Genomic DNA, 14902 nt, shown 5'->3' on the forward strand with positions numbered 1-14902 from the left:
TCACCATTATTAGCAGAAACTCAGTGCCACCTGGACAGTGACTCCCCATTTTCCCTCCCTCCCATCTCTGGAACCCACTAATAAACTTTGGTCTCTTTACATTTGACTACCTTGTGTAAGTGGGATCATATAACATCTGTCCTTTTCTGACTGACTTAGTTAGCAAAATGTCTTTAAGGTTCATCGACGTCGTAGCATGTATCAGGAGTTCATTTCTGTTATGGCAGAGTAATATGCCGTTGTAATAGTGCTCGTGAGGAACCTGCACATGGATCGAGAGGCAGTAGCTCGGACAGAACACGGGGATACTATGTGGTTTAAAGTCAGGAAAGCTGTGCGTTAGGGTTGTATCCTTTCACCATACCTATTCAATCTGTATGCTGAGCACATAATCCGAGGAGCTGGACTATATGAAGAAGAACATGGCATATGGATCAGAGGAAGACTCATTAACAACCCGCGATATGCAGATGACACAGCCTCGCTTGCTGAAAGAAGAGGACTTGAAGCACTTACTAATGAAGATCAAAGACCACAGCCTTCAGCATGGGTTACACCTCAACATAAAGAAAACAAAAATCCTCACAACTGGACCAATCAGCAGCATCACGATAAACAGAGAAAAGATTTGATGTTATTAAAGATTTCATTTTACTTGGATCCACAATCAATGCCCAAGGAAGCAGCAACTAGGAAATCAAACAGTGCACTGCACTGGGAAAATCTGCTGCAGAAGCCTTTTTTTGGAGTATTAAAAAGCAGAGATCTCACTTTGAGGACTAAGGTACGCCTGACCCAAGCTGTGGTATTTTCATTTGCCTCATATGCGTGTGAAAGTTGGACAACAAATAAGGAAGACTGAAGAAGAATTGATGTCTTTGAATTATGAAGTTGGCAAAGAATATTGAATATACCATGGACTGCCAAAAGAATGAACAAATTTGTCTTGGAAGAAGTACATCCAGAGTGCTCCTCAGAAGCAAGGATGGTGAGAGTTCGTCTCCGGTACCTTGGACATGTTATCAGGAGTGACCAGTCCCCAGAGAAGGACATCATACTTGGTAGAGGGTCACTGAAAAGGAGGAAGACCCTCAGTGAAATGGTTTGACACAGTGGTTACAACGATGGGCTGAAGCATAACAACAATTGCGAGGATGGTACAGGACTGGGCAGTGTTTCGCTCTGTTGTACGCTGGGTCACTATGAGTCGGAAGCGACTCGATGGCACCTACCAGCAACAGCAGCATACCATCATATGGATATACCACATTTGTTCATCCACCCATCTGTTGATGTACACTTGGGTTGTGCACTTTGGCTATTTTGAATAGTGCTGCAGTGAACACTGGTGTACAGGTTTCTGTTTTCTCTTAGTGCCCCTGACCATCTATAAAGACTGTTCGTATTTTTTATTTATAACATTTAAGTGTTACAGTTTGATCTTGGTAGTAAGATGTGTACCTTCGATGGTACTATTATACCTTTCAACTGCTAGTAGAATTATCTTTCCTGGTGGTGTAGTGGTTAAGTGCTATGGCTGCTAACCAAAGGGTCGGCAGTTTGAATCCGCCAGGCGTTCCTTGGAAGCTCTATGGGGCAGTTCTACTCTGTCCTACAGGGTCGCTAGGAGTTGGAATTGACTCGACGGCACTGGGTTTGGTTTTTTGGTTTGGTTGGTCTTTACAACTACGGCAACAAAATCTACTTCCCAAAACATGACTATTTTTTTGACTTAAACTTTACTTTAATAAATGCATTAAACAGCGACTAAAAGCATTCATATACTTCCTTGAAAAATCATCTTGTTTCTTCTGTATGGAAATCCACACTCATTGTGAGGTGTAGGACTGAAATGGCGATTCACGAGCTGATGCACAAGGACCGCCACTGCTTGGCTGTGGCCGAGCCGCGTGGATTCACAGGAGACGCACCACATTTACAGCTCAGCAGCGTTGGCAGGAATATTTAATAAGTTTGTTCACAGAAGGAAGATTAAAGAGTGATCCTGATCAGTTAGAACCACAAGGAGAAACAGGATAAAATTTAAAATTGACCATATAAAGGCCCATATTTGTATTAAAAAATGTCAGCGGCACACGCAGAGATCTGGCAAGAGCTCCGTGTGGCCTGACTCTCCAGGGAAGCCTCTGCTTCTTGCCTGTACCACCCAGTGGTACGCCTGTGGGGCCCTGCACTGGTTGGTGGCTGTCGTGCTGCAAGGGGGCAGAGAGAGTTTTTCCTTCTCTCCCTGCTACAGTTATTCCTGGGGTTCCTTGTGAGCAGGGACTGTGGACTACAGACTGGTGAGTTTAGTTCAGCAAACACTTATTGAGTACATGCTGTATGTAGGGAATTAGGCAAAGACCAAGGACTCCGGGGCAGAGAATGGCTGAGCATCCGCTGTGGGCCCCTCTGTCCTCGGGCCATGTGCCTGTTCCTGTTGTATAATCCTCACAGGAACATCCGACGTGAGGAGGGAGGTGCAACTGCGAGGCATGACCTTCCCGAGGTCAGAATTTGAACCTATGTGTGTGTGACTCCATAGCCCAGCATCTTTTCACCAAAGCATGCGGACCACTTCCACAAGTGCCTCCCTTTTCTCCTCTGGAAATAAAACTTGTTAGTTAAACTAGGAATGGTTTTTAAAAGCAGGTAGAACAGATAAGGGTGACGGTTGAACAACATGGCGAACATGAAGTCACTGAACTGTACATGTCAAGATTATTGGAACGGCAAATGTTTTGTTACCTATATATTTACCACAATTTAAAAAAAAAAAAAAAAAGCAGGTGGAAAGCCACCATTGGGAGGCAGGGCAGAGAGCGAAGGAGGGGACTTCATTTCGGGATTCTGTGCCGTCTCCTGAGCAGGTGCCTAGTCAGATGACATGGCCGGGAGTGAAGTGCGTTGCCTGGAAGGGAGGGAGGAGGCAGGGCAGAGAGCTTTCCCCTCTTGGGACACCCTCAACCACCGCTGCCCCTTGCTTGGCTAGGAAACCAAGGGCAAGCGGGGAGGGAATTGGAAAATGCTCTGTTACGGATTCAATTGTGTCCCCCAAAAGATACGTTGAAGTGGTGAACCTGTACTTGCCCTCCTCACTCTCTCCCTCTCTCCCTCCATCTATCCCTTCCTTCTGCAGTAGTCACTGGGTTCCTCCTGTGTGCCATGTAGCTTCCAGCAGAGAAAAACACAGACGCAATCCCTGATCTCATGGAGCATGTATCCAGTGGGGACAGACAGACAGGAAACATAACAAGAAGTAAATTACATAGCGTGAGCAAGTGACACATGCAATGAAAAGTAGAGCAGGGCAGGGGGGCCAGGCTGGGTGGTGACTATTAAAGTGGGTGGCTAGAGTGGGCCTCACCGAGGTGAGAGTTGAGCCCAGAGGGGCTGTTGAGGGAGTTAACGTTCCAGGTGGAGGGGACAGCCAGCGCAAAGGACTTAAGGTGGGAGAGGCTTGGTGCATTCAAGAAACAGCAAGTAGAGGCCAGAGCAGCTGGAGTGGAGCAAGCCAGGGGGAGAGGAGGAGAGGGAGCGAGAGGGGTGACATGCAAGATTCTGTAGGGCCTGAGAGGCCCCAAAAGGACTTTAGACCGTTGCAGGGCTTGAGCAGACAAGTGATGTGACCTGTCTTTATTTCAGAAGGTTCATGCTGGCTTCTGTGTTGAGACTAGACTGTGGTACCAGGGAGGAGCAGGAGGCCATTGTGGCAATCCAGGGGAGAAGATGGTGGCTTGAAGCAGAGTGGTAGCAGAGGAATGCCGGTGCAGTGTTCAGTGATATGTGATTTGAAGGTGGCAGAGGAATGCCGGTGCAGTGTTCAGTGATGTGTGATTTGAAGGTGGCAGAGAAATGCCAGTGCAGTGTTCAGTGATGTGTGATTCTATGATAGCAGGTGGATCTGGAGAAGTAACACATTCACGTGTGGGTGGGGTTGACTGAGCAGAGGGAAAGATTCTGGAGTGTGGCTTTGTGCTGGGGAGAAGGGGCCCTGTGCCTGGTAGAGGGCTGTCTTTAGAGAAAAGCCCGGGTGACCCATGCCACTAGACAGGCGGAGGCAGAGCTTACCTTGGCGTGCCGGATGTCAGGCCGTGGGGAGCTGTGGGCAGTACCTGTGCTCTCTTTTCTCTGAAGCAGGAAGCAAGGCTGTCGGCTGGTGGAGGAGCCCGGCAGTCTGAGGTGAGCAAGGTGTGAAGTGTCCACACTACTGCCTCCATCTCAGTTGGATGTTAATGGCTGGACAGCCTCTGGACAAATGAATATCAGGTCTTGGTCCCCTAGGACTGCCGTAACAAAATAGTACAGAATAGGTGGCTTTAAAGAACAGAAATGTGTTGTCTCACAGTTCTGGAGGCCGGAAGTCCAAATCAGGGCATTGGCCATTTTGATTCCTTCTGACAGCTCTGAGAGAGAAACTGTTCCTAGCTTCTTGTGGCTTCTGCCAATCCTTGGTGTTTCTTGGCTGGCATGTACCCCCGTTGTCACGTGGCTGTCCTTCCTCTGTCTATCTCTGTTACTGTGTCTGTTGTCCTTGTTTATAAGACAGCACTCAGATGTGGTAGGGCCCACCTGCTCCAGTATGACCTCTGTTAACTGATAACATCTTCAAAGACCCTAGATCCAAACAAGGTCAGGTTCACAGGTCCCAGGGGTTAGGACTTTACGATATCTTTTTGGAAAACACAGTTCAGTCTTTGACACAGGGTTGTATAAATTGGAGGGTTCCAGGAGGTTTAGCCTCCTGTGAGGCATTGTGAGGCACTGGATGGGTGACAGAGGAGTGCGGGTAGCCTGGAGGACTGCAGGGGCACAGGGTACTGTCAGGTGATAGGTGCCTGTCGAGCTGATCATTGAATGAGGACCAAGGCCTGGCGCCAGCCAGAGTTATATCTTTATTTTTGTTTTGTATATGACCTTTTCTGATGTCCTAGAGCAGTTTTTTTTCTTACGCTTTGTGTTTCTGGCAACTAAGGGTATTATTGGAATGTTTCTTATAAACAAATTACTATAACTGCCTTATTTTACAGTTTCAAAGAACCTCCTTTCTTGCTTGGTGTTCTGCATCCAAATACAAAGTTGCAACAGGCCAAAAGGCTATATGAAAATCAACTTATTGGGCCAGAGTCCATAGCACATATTGGGGGTAAGTATACCCTGGGCCCACAGAGTCTGATGCTATGGGGCCTTTGAGGCTGCCTGCTGCTGTAAGGGGTGGACTCTGTGGGAGCAACCCATAGTGGTAGCTGCTGCTGGGGTGGGGGCTCTGGATATCCTTCTTAGCTCCACTGAGGGGGACCTAGATGTCCTTCTTACCTCCATCAGGGATGGAGAGGGGCCCTGGACATTATTTTTCACTCTACTGGGGGCTGGTGGGACCTGGACATCCTTCTTGGCCCCAGGTGTGCCGCTTGTCAAGCAGGCTGCTCCAGAGGGGTGTGCTCACTGGCTCTTTCTGGGTGCTGGCCTCTCAGTTGCTGTGTCACTCTAGTACCAGGTGATTTTCAGTTCACCTCTGTGGAGCGCTTCATTCAGTTTGAAGTGTCAGGCTCATTAAAATGAGAGGAAAAAGGCAGAATACAGACATTGGTGATTGATTCATTTATCAGAGTTTGTCAGTAGGTGTTACTTGGCAGATGTCCTTGCTCAGCTGTTTGCCTTTCTGTAGATTTCATTTAGAAATGAAGATGAATGGTTTGTAGTCTTCCCACTGTAAAGCTCACTTTGGTAGGTACGTGTAAGGGTATGTTCATGGTAATCATCTTTTTCACATTTCACACTGAGAACTAGAATTGGCTTGATTCTAATAAGGAGAGCATTTTCTACCTGTTAAAATAGGAATTAAGCTTATGAATTAAAAAAATAAAGTTAATGAAAATATTTATAGACTTAAAATAGTGTGAGGATTTACAAGCAACTTGGACGTGTCCCTCATCATTCTGAAATCCCAGTATCAGCAAAACAGCTGTGGATCTGAGTGTCCAGTTTTCTTACACAAGTAGTCCCCAATGGCGGCGTGTTTGCATTATGACAAACCACACTTATGACCCTCTGTGTTTTTCTACATTTTATTCTTAGTAATATGTACTACATACAATATCAAAATATATCTGTAAGTTCATGTGAAGTTTCCAACCCCCAAACATCAGATTTATAAAGATACCAATAATAAAAGACAACAATAATGAAAACTAAAAAAAACAAGATGATTGACTTAAGTCAGAACCAATTTAGGACGAAGTTGTCGGAACGGAGCCCTGTCATAAGTCGGGGACTACCTGTTTTTCTTTTTAAAGACAGGTCAGTAGCCACCCCTCTACTTGTATTTGACCACCTCCTGTTCCCAGCTCCTGCTGTTTGACATGGAACCCAAAGACTAGCACATTCGGTAGATTTTTTGTTGTTGTTGCTATGTTTCAAGAGAGATAGTATTTCATGATGTGTAGGATGTTTATTGACAGAACTTTTCAATTTTGCTTAAAAAGAAAATGACATTTTATTAGTAAATGATGTTAGCTTTTCCTTGGTGAAAAATCACATATTGATATTTAACAGTGGAACTTACAGGAGTGAAATGCAGTCAGTGTTCTGTTCTTGCTGCTCACAGAGAGCACTTTCCCCTCCCACTTGGCTTGACCGCTCATTGCACTTCTTCACCAGCTCTTGCCTTTTTCTCTTTCCCCACACTGAAGGAGCTGGTTGTCCTCTCAGTGGCATTTCTGATAAGGCACTATGGGGTTTCTTGGGTCACCTGGCTGTGAGTGTGGCCCACAGGGTCCCCCAAGGGCTGATGCTGCAGCCTTGTTTGGACGTCGTCATGGTGGGTGGGTGGCTGGTGTGATGCTGGCAGTGGAGGGAGGTCCTAGCTTCAGAGGAAAGCACATGGGGAGAATAATTGTGCTTTAATTTTATTCTGGAAGACTTCCTAATTGGGTATAACCAACATTAGCAGCAGTCACTGACACGCGGCCGACATGAACACATGCCCCGGCCTCTGAGTGGCAGGGTTGGAGCCATGCTCTTTCTGGAGAGTGGACGATCCCCCTAGTTTCCTGTTGTGGGCTGGGGCTCCTGCACCCTTGCTCCTCAGTAAGGCTGCAGTCCACACACCAGTCCTCTAGCCCCACGGGCCAGTCACTGCAAGGCTTTAAGGGTGTTTATTTCCAGACAGCACTTCATTCTCAGAGCTGCTGTCTCCTCTCTGGAGACAAAAGCATAAGTAAGCCGCCTCTGTTGTAGAAGAGTGGTGTGGTCGTGGTTCTGTAGGCTGCCCTGTCGTGCTCTTATCCTTTTCATTTTTTAAACAGATGCCATGTTTACTGGTACAGCAGATGGCCGGATCGTGAAACTTGAAAATGGCGAGGTAGAGACGATTGCCCAATTTGGCACCGGCCCGTGCAGTAAGTTGATGACACACCCAGGACTTTAGTTTCCTGCCATCTTTAGAGAGCTGTCAGATGGTCCCCTGGGACAGCCAGGACCCCTGGCCATCGGACAGACAGGGCATGACTCAGGGTGCCTGCTTCTCACCCTGTGGTCGCGGCTTCGTGCCAGACAGCGTGTTGGTACCTGCTGATTACTTCTTGGGTCCCCGCCCCTTGCCATCAGCTCAGGCACGTGTGTGACTTGGAGAAGGTTATTGGGTGTTGACATCAGAGCACTGCTGTAGAAAAGCACTTGGCTCTGCCGTGAGTTGGATGTTGAAACGGAACTCCTGCATTAACCTCTGAGGAATTTCACAGTGTCATTCAAAGGGACGCTATCCTTCAGTCACTCTGGTATTTAAAAACTACAGTAGATGAATCTTACTGCTTAAAAACTGGTAGCCAACAGAGTTCTTTCTTATTTTATTATGACAAAACATATATAACAGAAAGTTTGCTGTTTTAACCATTTTTAAGTGTATAATTCAGTGACATTAATTACATTCCTTATGTTGTACAACCATCCCCACTATTTGCAGGAATTTTTCATCATCCTAAACAGAAACTCAGCAGTAACCCTTAGGCAGTGACTTTGTTTTTCTCCTCCCCCCCAGCACCTGGTAACCACTGATAAACTTCAGTCTCTATGCCTTGCCTATTCTAGTTAATTTCATATAAGTGGACTCATATACAATATTTGTCCTTCTGTGTCTTATTTCACTCAGCATAATAATGCTTTCAAGGTTCATCCATATTGTAGTATGTATCAGGACTTCATTTTCTTTATGACTGAGTAATACTCCATCGTATATGTGTATGAAGAGCCCTGGTGGCACAGTGGTTAAGCACTTGGCTGCCGAACGAAAGGTCAGCAGCTTGAAGCCATCAGCTGCTCCACAGGAGAAAGAAGTGGCAGTATTGGAAAGATTTACAGCCTTGGAAACCCTGTGGGGCCGTCCGACCCTGTCCTGTCGGGTCGCTGTGAGTCGGAATCCACACGACGACAGTGGGTTTGGTTTAGTTTTTGGTATATATGTACTACATTTTGTTTATCCATTCATTTGGTGATGTGCACAGACTTACCACCTATCAGCCATCATTTACTAATAGCTGCAATGTTTTTGTAAAAATGCACCCAACAGAAAGATACAAAGAACAAAGCAAAAGTCATCTCAGAGTCCTCTCAGGTATAACTGCTATGAATATTTTAGTGAATAACTTTTCAGACCTCTTTCTGTTAATGGACACTCACACATACCCACCCACAGTTATATATAATGGAGATGTATATACATTTCTTTTTTTCCACACCATATTGTGGCAGTAAACACCCTGCAGTAGGCACCTGGCAGTAATCAGTAAGCTCTTGGCAATAAACATGCGTTGCCACAAGGTTAAAAAGAGCTTAGTAATGGAGCAGGAGAATGAACCTAAGGGGTAAAATAACAGTTCTCCCTTTATGTCGGGTGGAGAAGAGAGTGTCGCTCTCACACCCGGCACAAGTATTCAGGGCAGGCCGTTGGGCTTAAACTCCCAATGGAGGTTCTGGGAGGATTCCGGAGCCACTCCAGGGTCCTGATTTTATCCCTTGAGGTAGCTGTTGGATTCTCCGATGCTGATGTGAGCAGGCTCTGTGCCCAGATTTTTGGGACTCCCTCTGACCGTGGGTTGTCTTCAGATGTCCTAAGGAGGCTGGAGTACTGGATGGGGGCAGTGCCAGTGCTACTGCAGTAGTTTTAGTTTTGCCAGATCGTGTATGATGTTTATTTACAAAGGGACAGGTGAGGCGTTTGGACACGGAGGAGAGCATAGGTAGGATCTTGGACCAGCTCTCAATTCCGGTCTCTCTGTTTTCCTAGGAACCCGAGATGACGAGCCTGCCTGTGGAAGACCTCTGGGCATCCGGGCGGGGCCCAATGGGACCCTTTTTGTGGCTGATGCCTATAAGGGACTATTTGAAGTAAATCCCTGGAAACGTATGTGACAGCATCTTATATTCTCTGTGGTGATTTCAGATCTTTTAAACAAAATGCATATATGCAGATTTAATAGAATTTGTTGGAAATGCAGTCTGAATAGTAATGAGCGTATTTCCTGCAAGTACTAGCTGGTAGTAAACACCCCGTAACTCCTGTCCGTGACAGCATGTGATATTGCCCTGTTTTCCCATGGCATCTGTGTTTTATCTGCCGGTCTCAGATTGTCGCATTTTGGGGATGTTTGACCGTGAAGATTTGTCCTACCTTTTCTGTTTGTCTTCTGTTTCTCAGTCTTCTCCTGTGTCCTGCCCCTTTGTCTCTGTCTCTCTGCGTTTCTCCTTTTCTCCAGCTCCTCCTCCTGTTTCTGCCCCTCGGCTGGCCATGTCACCTTCAGCCAGTGTTACCATATTCGCTATAGGTACTTTATTGTATGGAGACTTACGCTACAAGGGATCCCGGTGTCGTGGGTGATGGCACAGGGGCCTGAGCTCAGGCTCTGCGGACTGCCCACCTCAGGTACACCCCAGCTCTGCTGTCTCCTGGCTCTGTGATGATGCACATTATGGAGCCTTTGCTGAAAACACAGGCGGAATGATAGCGCTTACCTCATAGGAGAGTTTAAAGGGGATTTCATGGAAAGAGCTTAACCCATTAAACTCATTACCATCAGGTCAATTCCGACTCATAGCGTCCCTGTAGGACAGAGTAGAACTGGCCCCACAGGGTTTCCAAGGCTGTAAACCTTTGTGACAGCAGACTGCAACATCTTCCACGGTTCAAACCACCAGCGTTTCCATTAGCAGCCGAGTGCTTAACCACTGTGCAGCCATGGCTTCTGGGGAGAGCTTAGTACTCAATAAATGTTTGGTTCTATTAGTTCTGAAAACTTGCTACCACTGCTGCTAGTGGTAGTTGTTGTTAGGTGCCATCGGGTTGGCTGTAACTTACGGCGACCTTATGTATAAGAGAAGGAAATGTTGCCTGGTCCTTTGCCATCCTCACAGTCATTTGTATGTTTGAGCTGATTGTCGCAGCTACCGTGTCAATCCCTGTCTCTTTTTTCGCGGACCCTCTACTTTGCTGTCTTTCTCCAGTGATTGATCCTTCCCAATGACATATCAAAGTAAGCAAGATGAAGTCATACCATCCTCGCACCTAAGGTGCATACTGGCTGTACTTCCTCCAAGACGGATTTGTTAGCTCTTCTTACAATCCATGGTATATTCGGTATTTGTTGCCAAGGTCAGGATTCCAAGATGCCAGTTCTTTAGTGTTCCTTTTTTATTGCCCAGCTTTCATATGCATATGAGGCAATTGAAAATACCATGGCTTGGATCAGACACACCTTCGTCATCCAAGTGATGTCTTCGCTTTTTAACCCTTTCAGGAGGTCTTTTGCGGCAGATTTGATTTTTTTTTTTTAAATTGTGCTTTAAGTGAAAGTTTACAAATCAAGTCAGTCTCTCATACAAAAACTTATATACACCTTGCTATGTACTCCTAGTTGGTCTCCCCATAATGAGACAGCACACTCCTCCTCTCCACCCTGTATTCCCTGGGGTGCGTTCAGCCATCTCCTGCCCCCCTCTGCCTTCTCATCTCACCTCCAGACAGGAGCTGCCCACATAATCTCACGTGTCTACTTGAGCCAAGAAACTCTTTCCTTACCAGTATCATTTTCTGTCTTATAGTCCAGTCCAATCCCTGTCTGAAGAGTTGGCTTTGGGAATGGTTCCAGTCTTGGGCAAACAGAAGGTTCGGGGACCATGACCTCCGGGTTCCTTCTAGTCTCAGTCAGACCATTAAGTCTGGTCTTTTTATGAGAATTTGAGGTCTGCATCCCACTGTTCTCCTGCCCGCTCAGGGGTTCTCTGTTGTGCTCCCTGTCAGGGCAGTCATCAGTTATAGCTGGGCACCATCTCGTTCTTCTGGTCTCAAGCTGATGGAGTTTCTGGTTTATGTGGTCTTTTCTGTCTCTTGGGCTCATAATTACCTTGTGTCTTTGGTGTTCTGCATTCTCCTTTACTCCAGATGGGTTGAGACCAATTGATGCATTTAGATGGCCGCTTGCTAGCATTTAAGACCCCAGATGCCACTCACCAAAGTAGGATGTAAAATGTTTTCATAATACATTTTGTTATGCCACTTGACCTGGATGTCCCCTGAAACCATGGTCCCCAGACCCCCGCCTGCTACTTTTGCCTTTGAAGTGTTCCATTGTGTTCAGGAAACTTCTTTGCTTTTGGTTTAGTCCAGTTGTGCTAACCTCTCCTATATTGTCTGTTGTCTCTCCCTTCACCTAAAATAGTTCTTGTCTACTATCTAATTAGTGAATACCCCACTCCCTCCCACACCACCCTTGTAGCAATCAAAGAATATTTTCTTCTGTGTTTAAACTATTTCTCTAGTTCTTATAATAGTGGTCTTATACAATATTTATCCTTTTGTGACTGACTAATTTCACTCAGCCTAATGCCTTCCAGGTCACTCCATGTTATGAGATGTTTCCTGGATTCATCGTTTTTCTTTATGGTTGTGTAGTATTCCATTATGTAAATATACCATAATTTATCCATTCATCTTGAAGGGTACTTTGGTTGCTTCCGTCTTTTTGCTATGGTAAACAATGCTGCAGTGAACATGGGTGTGCATGTATCTGTTTGTGTAAAGGCTCGTATTTCTCTAGGATATATTCCCAGGAGCAGGATTGCTGGATCATATAGTAGCTCTATTTCTAGCTTTCTAAGGAAGCGCTGAATCGATTTCCAAAGTCCTTGTACCATTTTGCAGTGTATAAGCGTTCCAGTCTCTCCACAACCTCTCCAACATTTATTTTGTGTTTTTTGGATTAGTGCCAGCGATGTTGGAGTGAGAGAGTATCTCATTGTAGTTTAGATTTGCAATTCTCTAATGGTTAATGATCATGAACAGTTCCTCATGTATCCATTAGTCACCTGAATGTCTTCTTTGGTGAAGTGTCTGTTCATATTCTTTGCCCATTTTTTAATTGGCTTGTCTTTTTGTTGTTGAGTTTTTGCAGTATCATGTAGATTTTAGAGATCAGATGCTGATTGGAATTATTGTAGCCAAAAATTTTTTTCGAGTCTGTAGGTAATCTTTTCACTCCTTTGGTGAAGTCTTTGGATGAACATAAGTGTTTGATTTTTAGGAGTTCCCAGTTATCTAGTTTCTCTTCTGTGTTTATGCATTGTTAGTAATGTTTTGTATACTGTTTATGCCATGTATTAGAGCTCCCAGCATTGTCCCTATTTTTTCTTCCATGATCTTTATTGTTTTAGATTTTATATTTAGGTCTTTGATCCATTTTGAGTTCGTTTTTGTGCATGGTTTGAGGTATGAGTCTTACTTTTTCACAGATGGATATCCAGTTTGCCAGTACCATTTGTTAAAGAGACTGTCTTTTCCCATTTAACAGACTTTGGGCCTTTGTCAAATATCAGCTGCTCATACGTGGATGGATTTATGTCTGGATTCTCAATTCTGTTCCATTGGTCTATGTATCTGTTGTTGTACCAGTACTAGGCTGTTTTGACTACCGTAGTGGTATAATATGTTCTAAAATCAGATAGTGCGAGGCCTCCCACTTTGTTCTTTTTCAGTAATGCTTTACTTCTCCGAGGCCTCTTTCCCTTCCACATGAAGTTGGTGATTTGTTTCTCCATCTCATTAAAAAATGTCGTTGGAATTTGAATCGGAATTGCATTGTATCCGTAGATGTCTTTTGGTAGAACAGACATTTTTACAACATTGAGTCTTCCTATCCCTGGGCAAGGTATGTTTTTCCACCTATGTAGGTCTTTTTTGGTTTCTTGCAGTAGCGTCTTGTAGTTTTCTTTGTATAGGTCTTTTATGTCCTTCTGGTTAGATTTATCCCTAACCTAAGTGTTTTATCTTCTGGGGAGCTACTGTAAATGGTATTGATTTGGTGATTTCCTCTTCAGTATTCTTTTTGTTGGTGTAGAGGAATCCAACTGATTTTTGTATGTTTATCTTGTATCCTTATAATCTGCTGAACTAGTAGTTTCAGTAGTTTTCTTGAGGATTCTCTAGGGTTTTCTGTATATAAGATCATGTCATCTGCAAATAGAGATACTTGTACTACTTCCTTGCCAATCTGGATGCCCTTTATTTCTTTATCTAGCCTAATTGCTCTGGTTAGGGCCTCCAGCACAATGCTGAATAAGAATGGTGATAAAGGGCATCCTTGTCTGGTTCCTGTTGTCAAGGGGAGTGCTTTCAGACTTTAACCATTTAGGATGATGTTGGCTATTGGCTTTGTATAATTGCCCTTTGTTATGTTGAGGGATTTTCCTTCTATTCCTATTTTGCTGAGAGTTTTTATCATGAATGAGTTTTGGACTTTGTCAAATGCCTTTTCTACATCAATTGATAAAATCATGTGATTCTCGTCTTTTATTTATGTGATGATTACATTGATTTTTTTTCTAATGTCGAATCTTTCCTGAATACCTGGTATGAATCCCTCTTGATCATGGTAAATCTTTTTTTTTTTTTGGTTTGTTGAATTCTGTCGGCTAGAATTTTATTGAGGATTTTTGAGTTTAAGTTCATGAGGAATCTAGGTCTGTAATTTTCTTTTTTTGTGGTGCCTTTACCTGGTTCTGGTATCAGGGATATGCTGGCTTCATAGAATGAGTTTGGGAGTATTCTGTCCTTTTCTATGCTCTGAAATACCTTTAGTAGTAGTGATGTGAACCCTTCTCTGAAAGTTTGGGAGAATTCTCCAGTGAGGCTGCCAGGGCCAGGGCTTTTTTTTTTCTTTTTGTTGGGAGTTTTTAAATTACCTTTTCAGTCTCTTGTTATAGGTTTATGTGGTTCTACCTCTGTTTGTGTTAGTTTAGGTAGGTAGTGTGTTTGTGGAAATCCATCAATTTCTTTTCAAATTTGTTAGAGTGCAGTTTTTAAAAGTAACCTGATATGATTCTTTTAATTTCAGTTAGATCCGTTGTGATATCACCTCTTTCATTTTTGCGGGGGGGGGGCGGTATTTGTTTCTTCTCCTGTTTATCTTTTGTCAGTTTGGCCAGTGGTTTATCGATTTAGTTAATTTTTTCAAAGAACCAGCTTTTCATCTTACTAACCCTTTCAGTTGCTTTTCTGTTCTCTATTTCATATAATTCTGCTCTGATTTTTATTATTTCCTTTATTCTGGTGCCTGAGGGTTTCTTTTGTTGCTGTCTTTCTGTTTGTTCAAGCTGTAGGGATAATTCTTTGATTTTGACTCATTCTTCTGTTTGGATGTGTGCATGTATTGCTATAAATTGATCTCTGAGCACTGCTTTTGCTGTGTCCCAAAGGTTCTGATAGGAAGTGTTTTCATTCTCATTGGATTCTATGAATTTCTTTATTCTGTCCTTAATTTCTTCTGTAACCCAGTGGGTTTTGAGCAAGGTGTTGTTCAGTTTCCATGTGTTTGATTTCTTTTCCCCGCTTTTTTCTGTTATTGATTTCTACTTT

The 14902-nt window shown here is 44.2% G+C and overlaps 1 protein-coding gene across 2 annotated transcripts in view; it reads left to right on the forward strand.

Moving 5' to 3' along the window:
* Positions 1-14902, forward strand: part of APMAP (adipocyte plasma membrane associated protein) — a 54610-nt gene that overhangs the window by 13656 nt on the left and 26052 nt on the right. For both annotated transcript variants that reach the window (XM_003411608.4, XM_064275701.1), the window contains exons 3-5: positions 5031-5146; positions 7308-7400; positions 9284-9400. In XM_003411608.4, the coding sequence (XP_003411656.1) occupies positions 5031-5146; positions 7308-7400; positions 9284-9400 (326 nt within the window). The remainder of the gene's footprint in view (positions 1-5030; positions 5147-7307; positions 7401-9283; positions 9401-14902) is intronic.

Source organism: Loxodonta africana, chromosome 24 (assembly GCF_030014295.1).
Source record: "Loxodonta africana isolate mLoxAfr1 chromosome 24, mLoxAfr1.hap2, whole genome shotgun sequence".
NCBI classification, from domain to species: Eukaryota; Metazoa; Chordata; class Mammalia; order Proboscidea; family Elephantidae; genus Loxodonta; species Loxodonta africana.